The sequence below is a fragment of the Pseudopodoces humilis genome, chromosome 22 (genome assembly GCF_049639895.1).
Source record: "Pseudopodoces humilis isolate 2021_Gansu_Grassland_sample_001 chromosome 22, ASM4963989v1, whole genome shotgun sequence".
In the NCBI taxonomy this organism is placed as follows: domain Eukaryota; kingdom Metazoa; phylum Chordata; class Aves; order Passeriformes; family Paridae; genus Pseudopodoces; species Pseudopodoces humilis.
Genome location: NC_142221.1, coordinates 8,600,032 through 8,621,994, shown reverse-complemented (window position 1 = coordinate 8,621,994; position 21,963 = coordinate 8,600,032). Strand labels below are relative to the sequence as shown.

General features: G+C 59.4%; 1 protein-coding gene across 2 annotated transcripts; it reads left to right on the top strand.

Annotated features, from left to right (window-relative positions):
• The first annotated feature begins 824 nt into the window (after nt 1-824).
• On the top strand, nt 825-20,649 carry STXBP1 (syntaxin binding protein 1). Of its 2 annotated transcripts, XM_005527189.3 has the most exons (20): nt 825-968; nt 9,752-9,801; nt 10,182-10,263; nt 10,919-10,995; nt 11,207-11,285; nt 11,393-11,496; nt 12,171-12,319; nt 12,617-12,701; nt 12,870-13,000; nt 13,328-13,435; nt 13,552-13,612; nt 14,179-14,244; nt 14,378-14,458; nt 14,560-14,698; nt 14,882-14,991; nt 15,123-15,224; nt 16,090-16,175; nt 16,826-16,980; nt 17,736-17,859; nt 18,952-20,649. In XM_005527189.3, exons 1-19 carry the CDS (start codon nt 932-934, stop codon nt 17,843-17,845), a joined length of 1,812 nt encoding a protein of 603 aa, XP_005527246.1. In that variant the 5' UTR covers nt 825-931; the 3' UTR covers nt 17,846-17,859; nt 18,952-20,649. The 2 variants fall into 2 exon arrangements, with proteins under 2 accessions (XP_005527246.1, XP_005527247.1); XM_005527190.3 differs by lacking the exon at nt 17,736-17,859 and having other exon boundaries at nt 826-968.
• The last annotated feature ends 1,314 nt before the right edge of the window (nt 20,650-21,963 follow it).

Genomic DNA, 21,963 nt, shown 5'->3' with positions numbered 1-21,963 from the left:
CGTGTGTCCGTGTGTCCGTGTGCCCGTGTGTCCGTGTGTCCGTGTGTCCCCGTGTCCGTGTCTCCGTGTGTCCCCATGTCCGTGTGTCCCCGTGTCCGTGTGTCCGTGTGTCCGTGTGTCCCCATGTCCGTGTGTCCCCGTGTCCGTGTCTCCGTGTGTCCGTGTGTCCCCATGTCCGTGTGTCCGTGTGTCCGTGTGTCCCCATGTCCGTGTGTCCCCGTGTCCGTGTCTCCGTGTGTCCGTGTGTCCGTGTGTCCCCGTGTCCGTGTGTCCGTGTGTCCGTGTGTCCGTGTGTCCGTGTGTCCCCATGTCCGTGTGTCCCCGTGTGTCCGTGTGTCCGTGTGTCCGTGTGTCCCCATGTCCGTGTGTCCGTGTGTCCGTGTGTCCGTGTGCCCGTGTGTCCCCATGTCCGTGTGTCCGTGTGTCCGTGTGTCCCCGTGTCCGTGTGTCCGTGTGTCCGTGTGTCCGTGTGTCCGTGTGTCCCCGTGTCCGTGTGTCCGTGTGTCCGTGTGTCCGTGTGTCCCCATGTCCGTGTGTCCCCATGTCCGTGTGTCCGTGTGTCCGTGTGTCCCCATGTCCGTGTGTCCGTGTGTCCCCGTGTCCCCGTGTCCGTGTGTCCCCACCGCTGCAGTACCGTCTCCCTCCTGCCAGGGGGCGCTATCCGGGTCTCTCTGCGGTGGGCGTGGCCTTTTCTGGGCGTGTCCGGGGCGTGTCCGATGACGCAGCCCCGGGCCCCGCCCCCGGTCAGCTGAGCGCCCCGCCCCCCCCGCGCCTCCCCGAACCCCCCCCCCGTTCTCCTCCCTGTTCCCTCCGCCCTCCGCATCCCTGCGCCGCCACCCGCAGCCTCGCCCGGCCGAGCGCGCCTCTGGGTGCCCCCCTAAACCCCCCCTAAACCCCCCCCAGCCGCCGCGGGCCCCCCCGGCACCGAGACATGGCGCCCATCGGACTCAAGGCTGTGGTGGGAGAGAGTAAGATCCGCGCCCCCCGCGGGCTTTGGGCTGGGGGGCAGCGAGGGGAAGCGGCGGGGGCGGGGGGATCGGAGCTGTCCCGGCCGGGGGTGGGGGGGATGCTGCGGATGCGCAATACGGAGCCTCGGGGGGCGGGGGGGGGGACCCGGGACACCCCCGGGGGGACTGGGGGGGGTCGGGGGTGCTGTCGCCTTCCGGGGTGTATTTGTTGGATTTTTTGCGGGTGTTGGGGGTTTCTCTGCAGTGCTGGCGGGGGGAGGTCGGTGACGGGGCCACGGTGGAAATGCGGGGGGGGGGGGGACAAGGAAGCCAGAGACGCCCGAGATCCCCTCGGTTTTATCCCCACTTGGACCCCCATGGGCCCAGTCTCCCACAGGAGCCTCCCCCCACGGGAGGCTGAGCCCCGAGGGGGGGCACAGAGGGGTGCAGACCCCCAAACCCTCCCCCGGCGCAGCGCCGGGCCGGGCCCTCCCGCTTTGTCTGCAGCAAATCCCGCTCAAACGCCGCCGTTTATTCCATTATTATCACCATTCCTATTATTAATATTATTATTTTCCCGGATGTGCCTTTACTCCCCCAATCCGGGGGTGCCCCTGTGTGTGTCCCCCGCTTTTTCCTGGGCATCCCTTGGTGCGGGGGTCCCGCTCCCCCGCGCTATTCCCGGCCGGGAATATTCCCGGGAGCCGCGGGCGGGGGCACGGCACGATCGTCCCCGGCTCCGCTTCCTCCTTCCCGGCTCTTGCAAGGCGATATTTTCCCGGGGGGGAAAGTGTGGGGGGAGTGTTTGTTCTCCAAAAACACCCCAGGCTGGACGAGGAAGGAGGGGCGCTCCTTTCCCAGGGGCGAAATTAAGGCGAAAAAAACCTCCGCATTAGGGAGAAAAAAAAAATAAAAATGAAGAAAACGAAAGGGCAGGAACCGGTGGGAACTTCCCCCCGCAGCCATGAGCCTTCCTCCTCCTCCTCCTCCTCCTCCCCGCCTCTCGCAGGGTTTATTTCCGTGGCACCGTGGCCGGCCGCGGCCGGATCTTGGTGTTTTTTTTCGGTTTTTGGATGATTTTGGGGGTGTTTTTGTGGTGCCATCCGTGGCCGTGGCCGTCCCCCCGCCCTCCCGCGCCCGCTGCGGATGGCGCGGCCGGGGCTGGTGGTGTGATCGGGTGGGTGGTGATGGGGAGGGGGGAAAACGGGGGGGATCCCCGTGGATCCGTGGCCCTGCCACCTTCCCGGTGTCACCTGCGCCATCCCCGCGCCCAGCCCCTGCTGCTGCATCGGGGACAGAGCGCAAAATGGACGGGGAAATGTCCCGGTGTTCCTGTGCTGCAGGATCCGCGCTGGGCAGGGGGGGGATGGCTCTGGGGCTTTGCTGGGGTTAATTTTGGGTTTATTTGGGGTTTATTTGAGTGGGGACAAGGGTTGGGTGTGGGAAGGGGGGGTCGCACCCTCCGCCCATGCAGCCCCTGGCAGGGCCACATGCGGTGCCCTCGCCGGGGAGGGGACAGCGACCAGCGCCACTGCGTGTCCCTTATCTTCATTCATTGTCTCTGCGCCGGAATAGGCTGGCAGAGAGCACAGACACACACACAGACACGCAGAGAGAGAGGTTCAAGGCAGCAGCAGGGAAATCTGACTTAATCCTCCCCTTCAGGGTTTAGTGACAAACCGCTCCGTTCTTTCCCTGAAAAACATCATTCCAGACTGAAAATGATAATGTGGAGCCGGGCTGGCGGGGAAGCGTGGGTGGCTGCGAGGGGGGAGCAGGGTTTGTGCAGGCAGAATGCTGCAGAGGAGCGAGGGCTGGCACCCGGGGGAGCTCCCCGGGCTCCAGCCCTCCTTCCCTGGGGACCGGGGCGCTCCTCGGGCTGCCCCGGGGAGCTCCCGGCTCGCTGCATCAGTGCCTGCCGTGGGGGGCTGTTCCAGGCAGAGCTGCTCTCCCCAGAGCTGGCAGCAGGGTCCCCAAACCCCCTGTCCCTGGCACGAGATTCCCTGGGCTGCGCCAGCCTGGCGCTCCCCGGAGGTTTTCCTGCAGGAGATGTTTGCTCCTGAGGAGTGAGAGGGCCGAGCTGGAGCTGACCCCGAGGCAGGACATCTCCCGTGGGCTCCTCCAGGAGGAAGGGAAGGGTGGATGGGGAGGATGGGGAGGATGCTGCCGCGTTGCCATGGCTCGCTCCGCCAGCCCCCCCCTCCCGAGCTGCATTCTGCCCTGGCTTCCCTCCAGACCCAGATTATTCCTCTGACCAGCTGGTGCCATAACAAGACGGGGTTTGAAGGCCTCTGAAGAGGTGGGAGGCGGTGGGCAGGGGAAGAGGTGGGCCAGGGCTGCAGGAGGAGAAGGGCAGAAGCAGATTGTCACCCCCCAGAGCTGTGGGGTGTGTGCTGGGGGATGTCCCTGCGCCTTCCCGAGGTGTCCAGCGACAGTGACTGCATCCTCCTGGACGTGCTGTTGTCTGGACAGGGTTGGGGCTGAGTGTGTGCTTGTCCCCAGAGGTGATGTCTGAGGTCCAGGTCCTCCTGCTGTGTCTCTGTGTCCCCTCCCAGGGAGAACCGGCCCCTCTGCCCTGGTGCTGGTTGGGAAAATCTCACCTGAGAGTGGCAGCTCTGAGGACACCCAAATCTTCACCTGATCCCAAACTGCACAGACATCATCCCCAAATCTTCACCTGACCCTTCCACTGCATGGACATTGCTCCTATCCTCTCGTGCCCCTTGGATCTTCTCAGGCTCATCTTCCCCGAGCTTCCCCTGCCCAGCCCAGCGCTGGCTCTCCTGCAGCAGCCTGCAGTGGGGAGGAGGAGGAGGAGGAGGAGGAGGAGGAGGAGGAGGAGGCTGGTTTTACTTCCCTGAACTGTCAGCAGTGAGGAGAGACAGGCCCTGCTGCAGGGGTGACACCTGTGCAGCGCTGGGCTGGCGCAGGACACAGAGCTGGAGCACAGGGATGTGATTCCATGCTGGATCCAAAACCCCCTTCAGCCTCCCCAAAGGCTCCTGCTGCTGCTGTTGTGTCCTGGCCAGGTGGGAGCAGTGGAGGAGCCCTGGGATAAGGAAGCACTTTGCAGAGACAGCAGGAAAACACCTTTCCCCCAGGCCAGCAGGTGATCCTCCCACGGAGCAGCCTCACCTGCACAGCCTCCCCCAGAGCTGTGCCCGCTGCTTCCTGCCAGGGCCGTGCCCAGGAGCCCAAATCCTGCCTGGACAAGGTCTGGCACTGCCCAGTGGCACTCCATGTCCCCAGCTGGGCCTCTCCAGTGTCCAGCCCTGCCCAGGGATGACTCAGGCACTCGGGCTCGGGTTGTGCTACACCTGCAGGGACAGGGAGGAGGCAAGGGCAGGGCTGGGGCTGCTGCCAGCCTGGGGCACAGCCTGGGCACCTGCTGGCACCTGGCTCAGCCCGGCTGTTTGGGGCACCTTGCCGCTGCTGAGGGCACGGGGAGCCCTGGAGGGTCAGATGCTGCTCGTGGAGGATGTTCTGAGCCCGTCTCAGTGCCCGGGGGACGAGGTTGGTGTGCTGCCCGTGCCAGGCCTGGCAAGGGCTGTGCAGGCCGAGAGGAAGAGGAGGCAGTGAAGGGCACAGGGACCATTGGAGGGTGCCCATGGCATCCTCTTGCCTGTGCAGGGCACAGCTGTGACTTCAGCCTGCAGAAGTGGATGGGTGAGGAGCAGGAAGTCTCTGCACCCTGTCCTCAGCATGGGTGGGAGCACACCCTGAATCCAGTGGCTCCCTGGGCAGCCCAAACTCCCAGTTCCTGCTTTCCAGGTGTCCCTGTGGTGCCACCAGCCTGGTGTGTGGGTACAGGAATGGGCAAAGCCTCTGCTGGGGCTGCAGCTCTGTCCCCAGGCTGTGTCTCACCTCCTCACGGAGCCGGCTCGAAGTTGGAAAAGCTTGGAAAAAAAAGAATTGCAAAAATTCAGCGTTCACCATCTCAGGTGCTGCAGAACAATTTCAATCTCCAGACCACAGTCTGCACCAGGGGCTGAGAAACTCCTGCCCATATGTGACCATGGAAGGTGACCAAGAGTGACAAACCTCAGTTTGGCATCCACTCACCAGTGTCAGCACGTGCAAGAAGGTTAAAAAAGCCTCTAACTGAGAGGATTTAGACTTTTTCCTTCTTAAAAAGGGAAAAAAAAAGTAAGGTCTGTGTCTGATTCTTCTGCATCTCTTGGAGAAAATGTCCCAGGAGAGATTCCTTCCTTCTTCCCACAAAATCAACACCTTTGGAAGGAGAATCATCACCATCACAAGGCTTTTGGTCGCACGCTGAGGAGCAGATGCTGCTCCCTCCAACTCACGGTGCGGGGAAGGAGCTTGGCTCTGGAGAGTGCAAAAATAGAGCAGGGCTGAAGGTGCTTTAATCTGTGGGCTCCCACATCCCCCAGGATGGGAGAGAACCTGGGAATGTGCCCATGGAACACGGGAATGCGCGCACACCTGTGCTGGAGCGTCTTTTGTGGAGCCCATCAGGTGGTTTGGCCGTGGATCAGGGAGCAGCAAGGACCTCTCAGCCACGTGCCAGCTTCCCTCCAGCCTGCCCTGGTGTCCCTGAGGGCACAGGAGACCAGCCCAGCCTGGATTCCCACCAAAGAACCACAGTTTGTTGGTGTTTTCCTCGGTTTTGGTTCAAGGCAGGGAAGAACCGGCTCAGAAAGTCATGGCCACACGTAGGAATGTGGGGGTCACCTCTCCTCAGGGACACTGTGACACCGTGTGAGTTCTGTCCTGCTGCAGGGCAGCTCTGGGCTCCTCTTGGCACTGAGGCACCACCAGCATTGGCCACACCACCAGCAGCACAGGCAGGGCCAGCATCTGCTGGGGGTGGAAACATCAGGAGGACAAATGTTGGTGAAGGCTGGTGCCCTCAGCAGGGAGCTGAAGGGCTGTGGGTCATTGGTTGTACCCGAAGAGGGAAACTCTGCTCAACTCCCAAATCCTTGTGGAAATTGTCTGGAGTTACCACAGAGTGTCCTGAGCTGGAAGGGACCCACAAAGATCACCAAGGTTCAGCTCCTGTCCCTGCACAGGACAGCCCAACCATCACCCTGTGCCTGATCCTGCACTGAAAACCTCGAGAATTTTCCTCTGTTTCTCCAGGGCACTCGGAGGGTTCACGCGTGTGATCATACATTTCATTTCCCTTTTTCACTTCTGGCTGTGTTACTCAACTTCTGCAGAGTTCAAGAGCTGCAGGTCTCCATCCTCCTGTTCCCTAGGCTGTGCAGCTTTCCCAAGGCTTTGCCCAGCAGGGATAAATAAGGACATCCTTCATGAGAGGCAGGAAAAGGAGGAATTAAAGACAGGCTACCACCATGACTGGGACTAATCCCTGGATTCCTGGGTGAGGAATGTGGCCTCCAGGAAGGCTGAGGGCTTCCAGGTGGGCATAATGCACTGGGAAAAACGGGTGTTCAGGACTTGGGCTGCTGAAGGGGAGGTGTTTGAGACTCGTTTGGGTTATGGGCACTGCAGTGTCCAGACTCAGATCGTGGATGGTTCTTAGCCGTGCTGAGGGACATCAGCCAGGCTTTGTCACCTCTGAGTGATGTCCATGTGCTGGGTGGTGCTGGTGGCCGTGGAGGGCCATTCCTGCCACCCTCTGGTCCCTGCTGCCTGCTGGATTTGGGGATGGCAGCTGCAGAGCCCCGGCTGGGGCTGTTTGGAGGTGGGGACGTGCTCCACTCCGTCCAGCCGTGCCTGGATCAGTGCAACATTCACACTGGCTTGAGCAATTAGTTAATGAACCAGCACAAATGCAGTTGCCAGGCCAACCCAAAGCCAAACGTGTCCGTCTGGGAGATGCAGCCTGACAGCTTTTTTAGGAGAAGTGGGACTCCAGCAAACCTCGCCGTGCATTTCCATGATCCAGCTCTCCGGAGCTGCGCGGAGATTTGGGATCCCGAGGCACAGCTCATGGTTGGGATCAATTCCTGCCCATCCATAAAGCAGCTCCAATTTCCTGTGCCACACCAGGCCACCGGTGAGGTCCTGGGGTGTGGCAGTGAAGGAGCATTTCTGAGCAGCAGGAATTTCCAGGAGGGAAGAGCTTGGCCATGGCTGCTGGCACTGGGGTCAGCCCCGCAGCTGGAGTGTCCCTGCATGGGGTGCTGGCCTGGACAAGGCTTTACCACTCCCCCAGGGGAGGTCAGGGCTGCTCATCAGCTTCCAGGGCTGTTCTAAAGCAGGATAACGGGCTTGGGGAACCCTTAAATGGGTCCATCTCTTGGGGAACCCCAAAATGGGGCCATCACTTTGGGCATCGTTAACAGGATCCATCTCTTGGGGCATCCCAAAATGCATCCGTCTTCGGGGAACCCCAAAAACATCCCTTCTTTTGGGGAACCCCAAAATCCTTCCTTTTCTTGGGGAACCCCAAAGTGAGTCCATCCTGCTCCAGAGGTTCTCCATTCACAGCAGAGATGTGCTGCCCTCTCATCAAGCTCTGCTGCTGGTGCAGGATCCAGAGCTGTCTGTATTCCCTGGCCTTGGGAGAAGTTGTCAATAAAATTCCTTCATCCTGAAGGAAGCAGATGTGACGTGGTAGGTCCAGACAAGCCAAGTGTTGGAGGCACTGGATGATTTGCTCATATGGATTTTTTTTTTTTTCCCTGAAACCTGTTTTTATCTCCAAGATGAAAAACTTGGCTGTGAGCATCACCAACTGATGTTAGTTCCTAAAAACTCTGTCTGGCCAGATGTTTGAGGGCATGGACAGCAACATCTGGCCTGCTGTTCTGGGAGGGGACTGGGCATGACTTGAGCACCTTGTGACCTCAGGACTTCCCATTTCCCCTGGGAGTCCAGAGCACTCTTCCCTAAGCTGGGGTTTCATGGCTGCTGCAGGGACACCCAGGAGGCCACATCTCCCTAAATGTGACACCAGTCTCCAGCTTCTGCTCGAGTTTGTGCCCTTTGGCAGGATCCTGGAGCTCTTTGGAGGATGCTCCGTGGATCTGCCTCTTTCCTGACCCTGCCTGGGCTCTGAGCTGGCTGTGGCAGCCTGTGGAAGAGCCAGAATTTGGAGTCCCCTCTGACCCGTGGAGAGGACATGGCTGTAGGGAATGATTGTGTCTGGGGATCAGGGATTTGGGGATTGGCACCCTAAACCTACAAAGCTCAGAGAAGTTACCCTTTGAGGTGCCCAGTTCCTGCTCTGAGAGGCCCATCTTGGTTCCAGGGTCGGGCTGGGGATGTGACAGTGCTTTCTGCAGCCAGGAAAATGCTCCCCCTGCCAAGCATCCTCCAACCAGCCCTGTGCAGGAGGGACACGGCGTTCCCACAAAGCCACACTGTCCCCTGCAGCTGCTGCTGCAGCAAGGACAGCCTCGGGGGGGGCTGAGGCAGCAATTTGGGAGCTCTTTTTGGGATCTTGTGCCCTTGGGCCCACTTTTGCTGTGGGAGCACCATCCCCTGGGCCACAGGATGCTCTTCCTTCTTCTCTTCCTTCCTTCTCTTCCTTCCTTCCTTGCTTTTTGTTGACCCCGGCCATGGTGCACCAGCATGGCCCCCTGTGCTTTTCTGGGATGGAGCCTGTGGGGTGGGATGATACTGGGGCCTGTGGGGTGATGCTGAGGTCTGTGGGGTGATGCTGGAGCTGTGGGGTGATGCTGGAGCTATGGGATGATGCTGGGGTCTGTGGGGTGGTGCTGGGGTCTGTGGGATGATGCTGGGGTCTGTGGGGTGGTGCTGGGGTCTGTGGGGTGATGCTGGAGCTGTGGGGTGATGCTGGAGCTGTGGGATGATGCTGGGGTCTGTGGGGTGATGCTGGAGCTGTGGGGTGATGCTGGAGCTGTGGGGTGATGCTGGAGCTGTGGGATGATGCTGGGATCTGTGGGGTGATGCTGGAGCTGTGGGGTGATGCTGGAGCTGTGGGATGATACTGGGGCCTGTGGGGTGATGCTGAGGTCTGTGGGGTGATGCTGGAGCTATGGGATGATGCTGGGGTCTGTGGGGTGGTGCTGGGGTCTGTGGGGTGATGCTGGAGCTCCCTTTCCCTGGGAGCTCCTGCAGGGATGAAATCCAGGGGAAAATGCTGTGTGAGGACATGGCACAGGCTCCTTTCCCCAGGCTCAGCTCTGTGAGGGACAGTGGCTCACACACCAGGGTGAAAGGGGTCCTGCAGGGTTTGGGGGGCACCTTGTTCCCCCAGAGCAGATGTTTGGGCAGCACTGGCAGGAGGGCAGGGCTTGAACCCCTCTTCCTGCAACCCAACCCCAAAGGTCGTCCCACTGCCACCTCTTCATGTCCCTGACCTGCCTCTCCCAGGGAGCTGCTCTGGGGCAGGAGCAGGGGAATTTGGGGTGCTCCCAGGGGTGCTGCTGTCCTGCCTGGTTGCATAAGCCCAGCAGCCATGGGAGGTGAAATGGGATTGTGAGGGATTACAAGGAGCAGGCTCAGGCCGCTTGATTCTTGTTTCTAAAAGGAGCTCTTAAGCTGCTGTTGTTTTCCCAGCACTTTGGATTAGGGCTGAACCTCATGGGGCGGCCCCCAGGCTCCCCAGAGGGACCCCCCAACCAGCACATGCTCCCCACCAGCCTGGGGTCTGTCTGTGAGTGCCAAGCACCAGAGAAAAACAAGGCTGGGGGGGGACCACCCCTCCCTGGGCACCCCAAAAGCACCCCCATCCCCTCCTCCATCCCCCGTTGAGGCACAGGGTGAGCGGGGCTCAGCGTGACCCTGCACATGGGTGGGGGGTTGGTGCCCCCAGTGCTGCCCCTGCTGCTGCCAGCAGGCCCTGGGGTGCTGTAGGAGGGAAACTGGGGTCTCACCATTGCCCATATCCCCTTTTCTTCCAGAGATTATGCACGATGTGATCCGGAAAGTGAAGAAGAAGGGGGAATGGAAGGTGAGCACCAAACCCAGGGAGGGGACAGGAGGTGGGGAAGGAAGGGGGGAAGGTGTGGGCAGGGTGGGGAGGGTCCTGCCGTGCCCCCAGCTCACGGGGTGCTCACAGGGTGCTCACAGGGTGCTCACAGGATGCTCACAGGATGCTCACAGGGTGCTCACAGGATGCTCACAGGGTGCTCACAGGGTGCTCACAGGGTGCTCACAGGGTGCTCACAGGATGCTCACAGGGTGCTCACAGGGTGCTCACAGGATGCTCACAGGGTGCTCACAGGGTGCTCACAGGGTGCTCACAGGATGCTCACAGGGTGCTCACAGGATGCTCACAGGGTGCTCACAGGATGCTCACAAGATGCTCACAGGATGCTCACCTGTCCCCAGGTGCTGGTGGTGGACCAGCTGAGCATGCGCATGCTCTCGTCCTGCTGCAAGATGACCGACATCATGACAGAGGGCATAACCAGTGAGTACCCCCTCCCTGCCTCCCACGTGCCCTGTGGGAAGGGCCAAATCTCCCTCTGCACCAGGACAGCTCCAAAGGCATCTCCAGGCTGGCCCAGGGTGGTTGGCAGAGCCCCCACGCAACCCTATCCCACTTGGGATGGAGCCATCCCACCTCCCATCGCCCGTGGATGGCTCCTGGTGCCAGGCTGGTGTTCCACAGGTCCCTCCTTGTCTGCTGGGGCTGGAGCAGCCAGAACACCTTGTGTCCTGGAGCAGGTGTTGGTTTTTATCAGGCTAATAATTAAATAGCTCCCTGCAACACTTGGAAAGGAGAAGGAGATGCCAGGCTGGATGCTGGGAGGTGTTGGGGACAGTGGGGTTTGTCTGGTACAGCTTCATCCTCAGGTGATGTGAGGAGAAACCAAGGGAACAGCAGCACAGACAGATCCATGGCTCCTGGGACCTGGCCCACAGCTCCAGCAGGACCAGGGGGCTGGGATGGGCTGGGCAGGGCTGCCCCAGCTCCTGGGTGGGCAGGGATGAGTGGCTGGGGGTGTTTTGGATATGGAGGGGCTGCCATGGGATACCCAAGCACCATGAGGTGTCCAACAGCCCTGTGTGGCAGTGTCCTGGCCACAGCCCCCCCTGCCATAATCCCTGTTTTCCCCCCCAAGTTGTGGAAGACATCAACAAGCGCCGGGAGCCGCTGCCCAGCCTGGAGGCCGTGTATCTCATCACTCCTTCCGAGAAGGTGAGTGCAGTGAGGGACACAGGGACACAGGGACACAGGGACACCTCTGGCCAGGCTGAGGTGCTGGGATGGGCAGCTGTGCCCACGGGAAGCATCCTGGCTCCAGTGGTGCCAGCAGGGTGATGGGATGGAGGTGCAGAGCTTGCTGTGAGCCAGGAGGGAGGCCCACGGTGCCGTCCTGCCCAGCCCAGCTGCTCCCTCTCTCTTCCAGTCCATCCATTCCCTCATCAACGACTTCAAGGATCCCCCCACCTCCAAGTACAGAGCTGCCCACGTGTTCTTCACTGACTGTGAGTCCTTGGAGGGGAGGGACAGGCACTGAAATGGTGCCAGCAGGTGGGGAGGGATGAGGGATGGAGAGGTGCTGAGCTCCCTCCTCCTCCTCCTCCCCTTGCAGCCTGTCCCGATGCCCTCTTCAACGAGCTGGTGAAATCCCGCGCCGCCAAGGTCATCAAAACCCTGACGGAGATCAACATTGCCTTCCTCCCTTCCGAGTCCCAGGTGAGCCTGGGCTGGGGCAGGGTGTGGGACAGCCCTGGGATGCTCCAGGTCCCTGTCCAGCCCGTCAGGGTTTGTGTAATAGCCTTGCACCCCCAGCTGGCTCCTTGCTCTGCCCCCCTGTCTCCTTAGATTACTTCCCGGGCTGATCCCATGGGGGATTTAGCGGGTGCTGTGCCTTGGCCCCGTGCCCACAGCTGTGCTGGCCAGCTCTGCCGGCAGCCAAGGACACCAAGGAGCTGGCCCTGGGCCATCTGCCCCTGCTGGGGACAAAGGGACCAGGGGGTGGATGGTGCCAGACCTGCTTGGTGCCATTAACCCTTCAATCCTCAGCATTCCTAGGGAGTGAGCTCTTGGCATCTTCACGTGGTTTTGCTGGGGCACAGCTGCTGGGGGACTGTGTTTCTGCTTGCCCCCAGATCTCTGTTTCCCTGCTTGGGGCAGGGGTCTTCTGCCTCTGCTCAGCTGGGAGGGACACATGGATAGGGATCCTAGCTTGGAGTTGGAGCTGAGAGCTGGAAGTTGTGAGGGATGCCCTGAGCATCGCTGAGCTCCAGCTGCTTGGTCCCAGGCTGGGCTGGGTCCATCAGGGGATGAATCTGGTTTCCAGACCCAGCTGGGGTAGGGCTGCTCTGCTGCAGCCATCCCCTCTGACCTCCCTCCCTCCGCACCCCCAGGTTTATTCTCTGGATTCAGCTGACTCCTTCCAAAGCTTTTACAGCCCACACAAGGCCCAGATGAAGAACCCGATCCTGGAGCGCCTGGCAGAGCAGATTGCCACGCTCTGTGCCACGCTGAAGGAGTACCCGGCCGTGCGGTACCGCGGGTAAGGCCAGCCTGGGCATGGATGGGGCTGCTGTGTCCAGAGCTGGGCTGGAGCCACGGGCAGACATCTGTGCTCAGTGTAAACAGCCTCAGGCTCGGTGATCTGGGGAGCTGAGGGATCCTGGAATCTTAAGTGGCACCAAGGCAAAGCGGAGCTGGTTTAGGAGAGATGGGAACGAGCAACAAATCTCGTTCGGGTCCCTGCTCACCCATGAGCCAAAGATGTTGTATGGGGAAGCCAACATCTCCTCCCCATGCTGTGCCCTGTGGGGCTGACCTGTCCCTCTGCTTCCCCCAGGGATTACAAGGACAATGCCATGCTGGCACAGCTCATCCAGGACAAGCTGGATGCCTACAAGGCTGATGACCCCACCATGGGTGAGGTGAGCGCTGCTGGCAGCCCCAGGGGAGGCTGCTGAGGGTGATGCTTCACTCCTCAAGCGCCTGTGGCAGCCACAGACCCTGAGTGGGGACCCCAGAACAGCCCCCTGAGCTCCTGTGGGGCTGAGGGAGCCCCCAGCCCGGAGCTGATGGCTCTGCTGTGTCCGCAGGGTCCGGACAAGGCTCGCTCCCAGCTCCTCATCCTGGACCGTGGCTTTGACCCCGCGTCCCCGGTGCTGCACGAGCTGACCTTCCAGGCCATGAGCTACGACCTGCTGCCCATCGAGAACGACGTCTACAAGTGAGTGCAGCTCTCCCATCCCCACCCCCCTGGGACTCCCAGTCCTAGAGCAGGAGGTGGGAGCTCAGCATCCCTCCATCCATCACTGGTCCTCCCTTGGGAGACACTGGGCCAAAAAGGGCTTTTCCAGCCTTCAGCCCTCTGCCCCTCCCCAGCATTTAGGAGTTGAAGGGGTACAAGAAGGGAAGAGGTCAATCCCAGCTGAAATCACCTTGCTACTGGCACAGCCAAGAAGAGCCCCCATGTCCCCCCCACGTCCCTAAACCCAGGTGTGAGGGGACTGCCTGTGCCCCCATCGCCCCTGTGACATCCCTCCCCTCATCCCAGGTACGAGACGAGTGGCATCGGTGAGGCCCGGATCAAGGAGGTTCTCCTGGACGAGGACGACGACCTGTGGGTCACCCTGCGCCACAAACACATCGCTGAGGTGTCCCAGTGAGTGGCCCTGGGGCTGGCTTGCTGCCTGGGTGGGACACTGGCTTGGCATTGCCACCCACCCCGCTGTGAGGGTCCCCTCCCCGCTCACAGCTCTGCCCTCCTGCTCTCTCCAGGGAGGTGACCCGGTCCCTGAAGGAGTTTTCTTCCAGCAAGAGGATGAACACGGGTGACAAGGTGACCTGATGCACCCACCGAGCTGGGGACGGGCTGGGCCGTGGGCTGGCACGTGGTGGGGTCTCCTGGGGACACTTTGCCAAGGAGGAAGGGTGGCAGGTTCCTGGCGGGGGGAGATGGTTGTGGGGTGCCAGCCCTACACCTGGGGCTGGAAAACGGGGTGCTTTGGGAGAGCTCTGCACCCAGGGATCAGTTTGCCCCCAGCACAGGGGCAAACCTCCCACAGCAGCTGCTCTGTCCCCATTCCCTGAGCTGGTGGCACTTGGGGGAGCCTGGTGGCAGTGGGATGTAACAGTGGCCAGGAGCTGAAAGGACCATGTGAGCCCCAGCCAGGCACACGAGGCTCCCAGAGGGAGATCCTCAGGGGGTTTCTCCCCACTGCACCCCAGTTTGCAGAGCTGCAGACCCCTCCTGCCTCTCAGCATCTGGGGAGGAGACCTGGCAGGTGTCACCAGACCCCCACAGGGGGCTCATGTGGGGACAGAAGTCCTTGGTGGGGTCATCCCCTCTCTGCTCGTGGCCCCCAGGTCCCTGAGGGTGAGTGACCATGTCCCCTTCCCTCACAGACCACCATGAGGGACCTGTCCCAGATGCTGAAGAAGATGCCACAGTACCAGAAGGAGCTCAGCAAGGTATGGGGAGGGGACATTGTGTGCTCAGTGGCTGAGCCCAGCCGGGGAACAGGAGGTGGCAGCTGTGCCCTGGCCATGGCTGGTGGCACAGGGACTGCCAGCGCTGCAGGGGTGACCACTCTTGTGTCCCCAGTACTCCACCCACCTGCACCTGGCTGAGGACTGCATGAAGCACTACCAGGGCACTGTGGACAAGCTCTGCCGAGTTGAACAGGTACCAAACAACCCCCCCAGCCCCACATTGCCACAGGAATGTCGGGGGCTGCAGCTCCACCCTCCCAGGATGGAGTGGTGATGAGCACGTGTTCCCTGCAGGACCTGGCCATGGGCACCGATGCTGAAGGCGAGAAGATCAAGGACCCCATGAGGGCCATTGTCCCCATCCTGCTGGATGGCAATGTCAGCACCTATGACAAGATCCGCATCATCTTGCTCTACATCTTCCTGAAGAACGGTGAGGACGCCTGGGCAGGGGTGCAGGCCGGCAGATCCGGGTTTGGCCAGGACGATCCAGCTTGGAAAACCCAGCCCTGCCTCCCTGAGCTGGCTGAGTGTGCTGAGGTGGCAGCAGAGGGGCTGTGTCCCCTTGGTGAGACATTCCTGAGGAGAACACCACCTCCCCCCTTTGCATTGCCAGGAATCACCGAGGAGAACCTGAACAAGCTGATCCAGCACGCTCAGATCCCGGCAGAGGACAGCGAGATCATCACCAACATGGCCCACCTCGGGGTGCCCATCATCACAGACGTGAGTGTCCTCCTCCTGCCGCCCCCAGCCCTCTGTCCCCGCGGGGTGGCCCTGGGGGTGGCCCTGGGGGTGGCCCTGGGGGTGGCCCTGGTGCTGCTGTGCCTCAGGCTGTCCCTGTGCTCTGTGCACAGTCCACGCTGCGCCGCCGGAGCAAGCCCGAGCGCAAGGAGCGCATCAGCGAGCAGACGTACCAGCTGTCCCGGTGGACCCCGGTGATCAAGGACATCATGGAGGTGAGCAACGGGGACAGGGCTGGGGGGCAGAGCAGGGAATCCCAGAGCCACCCAGGAAGGGACCTGCAGAGAGATGGATGCTGCCAGCCCAAAGCTGGACACCTCCCTGAGTGTGTGTCCTCTGGGTGTGCCCTGGGGAGCCTGGGCAGTGCCAGCAGCCTCTGGGGGAAGAACCTTGCCCTGATGTGCAGCCTGAGCCTGGCCTGGCCCAGCTCCAGCCGTTCCCTGCCTGCTGTCCCTGTCCCAGAGCAGAGAGCGGAGCTGCCCCTTCTCTTTCCCTCATGAAGAAGTTTCAGACTGCAGTGACATCTCCCCTCAGTCCTCACAGCCCAAACCAGGCTTGCCCGGCATCCCTGGAATAGAAATGCAGTAACAACTTGCCTGGCTGTGTGTGTGCCACCACGGCCACCAAGGCTGGGTGGCCTTGTCACAGCCTTGCCTGTGTCCCAGCAGGGCCAGGGGACAGGCACAGCTCTGTGCAGCTGTGTCTGTGTCCTCTGCACTGGGACAGTCCTGGGCAGTTCAATGCAGCCTCTGCCCTCAGACCACAGCTCACTTTGGGTCCCAAAAGCACAGAGCTCGTGTTTTCCTCTGTCACAACCCCCAGGACACCCCTCAGCCTCACCCCCAGGACAGAGGGGCCACCTCAGCAAGGTCTCCCAGGTGTCACTGACCCTCTGCCACTGGTGAAGCAGCAGCAGGTCCCCCGTGCTGGAGGGGGGATCCCAGGGCCGAAACCTCCAGCTCAGCTCCAGCTCCTGAGCTTCTCAGGAGAGGAATCCTGGGCACAGCCTTGAGGGGCTGTGGGGGCAGGGGCTGTGGCTGGCTCCTCGCTGAGCCCAGGCCCGTGGCTGTGTGTCCTCAGGATGCCATCGATGACAAGCTGGACACCAAGCACTACCCGTACATCTCCACCCGCTCCTCCGCCTCCTTCAGCACCACTGCCGTCAGGTGGGTGCCCCTCCTCCCTGTCCTTCCCCAGCTGCATCACCGGCAGCAGCCACCCCACATCAGCCCCAGGGGCTGCATCCAGGTCTGGGAGCTGCTCAGGCATCCCGTGCCTCAGTTTCCCTTCAGGCACTCTGTAGCTCAGTTTTTCTTTAGGCATCCTGTGCCTCAGTTTCCCTACGGATAGCCTGTGTCTCAGGGAACCCGTGCCTTCATTTCCCTTCAGGCATCCCATTCCTCAGTTTCCCTTCAGGTATTCTGTGCCTCCGTTTCCCTTTAGGGAAGATGCCTCAGTTTCCCTTTAGGCACCCCACGCCTCACCTTTCCTTCATGCACCCCGTGCTGCTTTTTAGCCCATGGCATCCTGTGCCTCAGTTTCCCTCCAGGCATCCTGTGCTTCTATTCCTCTGTAGGAATCCCGTGCCTCAGTTTCCCTTTAGGAATCCCATTCCTCATTTTCCCTTCGGACACCTGATGCCTCAGTTTCCCTCCAGGCATCCCGTGCCTCAGTTTCCCTCCCTGCAGCAGCGAGCAGCGCTCATGGCTGGAACACTGAGCGCTGGTCTTGACGTGCTGTAGCGGCGATGTCTGTGTGATTTAACTGAGATGTAGCGCCCCGTGCCCGTCCTTCACCCTCCTCTTCCTCTCCTCAGTGCCCGCTACGGCCACTGGCACAAGAACAAGGCCCCCGGCGAGTACCGGAGCGGCCCCCGCCTCATCATCTTCATCCTGGGCGGGGTGAGCATGAACGAGATGCGCTGCGCCTACGAGGTGACACAAGCCAGCGGCAAGTGGGAGGTGTTAATAGGTGAGTGCTGGCCCCGGGGCTGGCCCCTGCCGCTGCCTGCTCATCCCACGCTCCATCCCGCAAATCCCGGCAGCTGGAACTCTGCGGAAAGGTTTTCTCCGGACATCTGTGGTCACCCCCCGTGTGTGTCCTCCTTCCCCGTGTTGTGTCACTCCAGACATCCTCATTTCTCATTTTTTCGTGTCTCCTGGCTGGTTTTGGCCGAGCAGGGCTGGGTGAGAGGGGAGGAGGTTTGGCAGCTCGGGTTGCTCCTCGGTTTTGAGGTCATTACAGGAAGAAAAGCGCAAAATAAAGAGGGATGCAAACAGGAACCAGGTTTTTCTGTTGTCAGGGTCAGCTCCCATCTCTGCTCCTTGAGTCTGGCACAGATGAAACTCTACCAGGTGTTAGCAAGGAGCTGTTGGGTCCCTAAAATTCCTCTGGGAAGCACAGTTTGGATACACACCTTGTAGGGCACAGGCAGGCATCCTTTACCATCCCATCTGATGCCTGGTGGAGCCTGTCCCCAGCATCTCCTCTTCTTCCCAGTCTCCATCACCTCCTGCTGTGTCCCTGTCACCGGACACCCATCCCAGCTCCATCCTGCCTGTCACCCATCTCATCCCGCCTCTCCCCGGCATCCCTGCATGCGCCTCCGGAGCTCCGGCCTTCACCAGCCTCCTTCCTCTTCCTCCCCCCCTAAAGCAGCTGGTGGTGGTGGTGGTGGCGTGGGGGAGCCTCGGCGCAGCCGTCAGCCCCGCTCTGTTCTCCTGCAGGTTCTACTCACATTCTCACTCCCACCAAATTTCTCATGGACCTGAGGCACCCCGACTTCAGGGACTCCACTAGGGTATCATTTGAGGATCAGGCTCCAGCAATGGAGTGAGCCAAAGAAACCAAGTAAAGGCAGCTTACTAATGAAAAAGAAACTCTTCCTCCCCGAAGGGTTTTCTTTGATTCTTCCGTTCCTCCTTTTTTTTTAATCCTTGTGTTGGGGTTTGTCGGGTTCTCCGATTAGAAAATGCTTGCGGTTCCTCCGAGCAGGTGGAAAAGCATCCGGCGTCGCTCCATCATCCCTCAGCCATGTCCCCTGGCCGGCTCCTTCATGCCACGAGCTCCCCCTCGCCAGGGCCGGAGGGGTCAGGGTCCTGCCTGCCCCACGCAGGTGTCCCAGGGCCGGGCAGGGGGACGGAGCTCCCGGGTTCTGCCCCGGCAGCGGCTGGAGCGGGGCTGGGGGAGAGGGGCAGCACTGGAGACCCCCAAACTCTGCTGTCCATCCCTGCAGGCTGGGCACTGCTGGGACCCCCCAGCTCCGGGGTGCCCAGGGGCTGGAACCCCGCTCAGCTCAGGTTTGCTCTTGGATAGGCAGGAGCCTCCTGACGTTGCAGACTCCCAATCCCCGCTCTGGGGTTCAGCTCCTGCTGGTTTCACCAGTGAGTGCCACCCTGGTCTGGTCCCTGCAGTGCCAGGGTGGCTGTGGGGCTTAGCCAGCGTGGTGGGAGCCCCTCTGGCACCGTGCTGGGGGACCCCCGAGCGAGGGGCAGCAGAAGGCAAGAGCCCTTTTTTTGTCCTTGTCCTCTCCCAGCCCTTCCAGCCACCTCTCTGTCCCCAGGATGCTCCGTGCAGCTTGGGGGGCCTGGGGAAGGCCCCTCCACGTCAGCTGTTCCCTGCCTCTCCCACCCTGCACCCACCCGTGCCTCCTGCACCCCCGTGGGTCCCGCTGTGACCCCAGTGCTGCAGCCCTGCTCCCGGCCCCTGCCTCATCCCTCCGGCTCCATCCCTCACCTCCATTCCTCCTCCTCTGTCCTTTTCCCGTTCTCCATGCCCCCACAGCCCCCCTCCCCGACCCCACAGACTGCATTTCCTCGCAAGCATTTCCAGTGGCGCGGGGCCGGCGCCGCCAGGTAAGGGGGACCCGGGGCAGTGGGGACAGCGGAGGGGTCCCAGAGCCATCACTGATCCCCTTGCACCCCTTCTCCTCTCCTCCCACAGGGTCCACGCACATCCTCACCCCACAGAAACTGCTGGACACGCTGAAGAAACTCAATAAAACAGAGGAAGAGAGCAGCAGTTAAAAGGAAACGCTGTCACCACTCGATGCCGACCCACGTCCCCGCCGGGCGCCCAGCCCCGGGTGCCACGCTGCACCCAGTGGGCCCAGCTTCTCTCTTGTTCTTGTGTTGACCCCCCCTTTCCCCTCCCAGCGCCTCCCCCATCTCATTTTATCCACAGGGAGGGGATAACAGCCAAAAAAAAAAAATAATATATATATATATATATTAAGAAAATGGATGCATTGTGTTTAAGAGAAAAAGGAAAAAAAAAAATATCTATATATTTGTAGCTGCAGCTGTGGGAAGCGCCCAGGAGCTCATTGCTGAGTCACCATCTGCCCATTGCTAGTGAACATGGTGGGGAAAATGACAGAAAACCACAATTTTTTTGGGGAATGCTCCTCACTGGGGTCTTGTGTGGACGGGAGGACAGATGGACGGACACCCCACACCGCTGCTCAGGCGGGCGCCGGGCTGGCACCACCACCTGTCCCATGGCTTTTGGGGTGGTGGGTGCTCCTGCCAGATGTGCATGCCAACGTCTGGATGGGAATTTGGGACAGGGGTGGTGTGGGAGTGCAGCCAGGACGCTTCACACCGTGGTAATTCCCATGTGAAAAGGGACCAAACCGGTCAAAACTGGGAGCTGGGGCCCGTCCCAGGGCTTGCACAGCCCTGCTGCAGCCCCACCTCCCTCTCTGGGAATTCCTTAAAAAAAAATAAAAATACATATATATATATAAAATAACAAGCTATTTTATATATATATATGTATCTGTGCTATCTCTCCATGGATACCTCTCTCCATCCATCCCCACGGAAGCTCGGTGCCCGTGCCCAGCTCCGCTCGTGTCGTCCCATGGTGAAGCGTTTCTGAGCGTGCCGTCGCCCTGAGGCCCCCCCAAAAAACCCTCTGGGCCCTCCCCAAAAACCCTCTGGGGCCCCCCAAACCCTCCAGGCCCCCCCAAACCCTCTGGACTCTGTGTATATTAATGACTGTGTCTTGTGACGTTCTTACGAGCTTGGTGTATAGTGATTTCCCCAAACCTCCGATTTTAGTTGGGTTTTTATTTGACACCCCTGGATTGCCCCCTCTCCCTTGCCATTAGATGCACTGCAATATTTTGGGGTCTATGGTTTTGTTCTCTTCCCCCTGAAGGCTGTGGCCCCCTTTTTCCTTCCCTAAAATTGCTCTTTCTTGCCTTGTTGGTGGTTAGCCCCCTCCCTTTTCCCTTCCCTTCCCGTCTGCTCCTTGCCCATAAAGTTAAATATATATTTTTAGGGCAAAGGCTGTATCATTGCACTGATATTTGTTGGTTCCCCCTCAGTCTCCCAGCCCGTTTCTGTTCCTCCTTGGTTTAGCAATGCAAATGCTTCAGGATCTTGTATGTTGGACATTATTATTATTATTATTTTTTCTGTTACAGTTATTTATATAAAAAATAATTTATCGAAAAGGAAAACTTTAAAAAAAAAAAATAATCTAGTCTGTCTTGGAACTTGTTTACCTTGAAATTACTGGAATCTAAATGTTTGAAAGTGTTGAAGCACAAACATGTATCATCTCTGTATATCTGTTCTTCTGTACTAAAGCACTCGAGTGACTAAATAAAAGCGATCTCCATCCCTAGTGCAACTGGGGCTGTGCTGTGCTGCTCCCTCAGGGCCAGGAAAACAGGGAAAAGGCATGGGAAAATATTCCATCCAACCCCAGGGGAGTGGTGATGCCAAACCTCCCCCTAGGAGTGGCTTTGGGAAGGAAAAATCAGCACACGAGTCATGGAACCGCGTTTATTTCCTTCAAAAATAGGCGATTTCTTCGTACAAAATACCACCCCAGTGGCTCTGCTGGGCGTTAAAAAATAGGGGACAAGGAAAAGAAAAACATCATTTGGTCCTGGCTACTGCATTTGGGATAATTACCCAAATTTTCTACAGGTTCCCATCTGGGGGGGAGTCACAGCTTCCAGCTTGGGGCGTGGACATGTGCAGAGGAAACTGGAGACACAGAAAACCTCTTTTAAAATCCCCCAAACCTCTTTAAAAATCCCCCAAACCGCTTCAAAATCCCCCAAACCCAGCCCTCTCACCCCAAAAAAGGAGGGGACAGCCCCATTCCCAACCCCTCTGGGCTCATCAGGCTCAGGGGGAGCTTGGAAGGCTCCAGACCTGAGTCACTGATGCCTCCCTCCAAAATGTGGGTATTTGTACACCAAATAAAAACAAAAATAAATACATTTGACACTGGCACTTCAGGTAGGTCCTACAAATAAACACAGGCTGAGGTGCTGGGGGTGGAGCAGGGGGTTTGGCTGGACCCATCCCAGGAAGAGCTGCCCCAAGCACATCCTTTTCCCAAAAAAAATCAGCTTTAACTCCTTAGAAACCCAGCTGGGAGGAACAGGGACACCACAGACCCCGCACCCACTTCGGTCTCAGGTGACTTCTCCTTTACCAGCCCAGATTTCCTGAGGATCCCGGAGGGAAAACCTCAAATCCTTCATTTTATTTTCTGCCTGGATGATGCTGTGGATGGCCAGAAAAACCCCTCAAATGCCCTAAGGGTTGTGCTGGAAGTGCAAACCAGTACATTTATATATATATGTATCTGTAGAAGGATACATCTATAGAATCAGATACAGATCTGTACGTACACAGATCTATTTATATCTGTCTCTCTAGATATATAACCAGAGATATGTTTATATCTAGATATATCCATTTATAGATACACATATATCACACAAACTATAGCTCATCAATCAACACTCAAAAGAGTGATTTAGCTGCTTACTAGCTAAAAAATTCACATAAAAAAACACCAAAAATATAAGTTTCCACAGGGAGGATCCTGCTGGGTTCAAGTCCAAGGGCACAGGGCACAGCCCCCTGAGGAGGCCTAAAGGCTGGGAAAGGGGTGGAATAGGGAATCCCAGGAGATCCCAGGGAA

Coding starts and splice junctions, on each gene's coding strand:
- STXBP1 (XM_005527189.3), top strand. CDS start 932: ATGGCGCCCATCGGACTCAAGGCTGTGGTGGGAGAGA. Junction 13,613..14,178: donor GGATGAACACGGGTGACAAG/GTGACCTGATGC, acceptor CTTCCCTCACAG/ACCACCATGAGGGACCTGTC. Junction 14,699..14,881: donor CTACATCTTCCTGAAGAACG/GTGAGGACGCCT, acceptor TTGCATTGCCAG/GAATCACCGAGGAGAACCTG.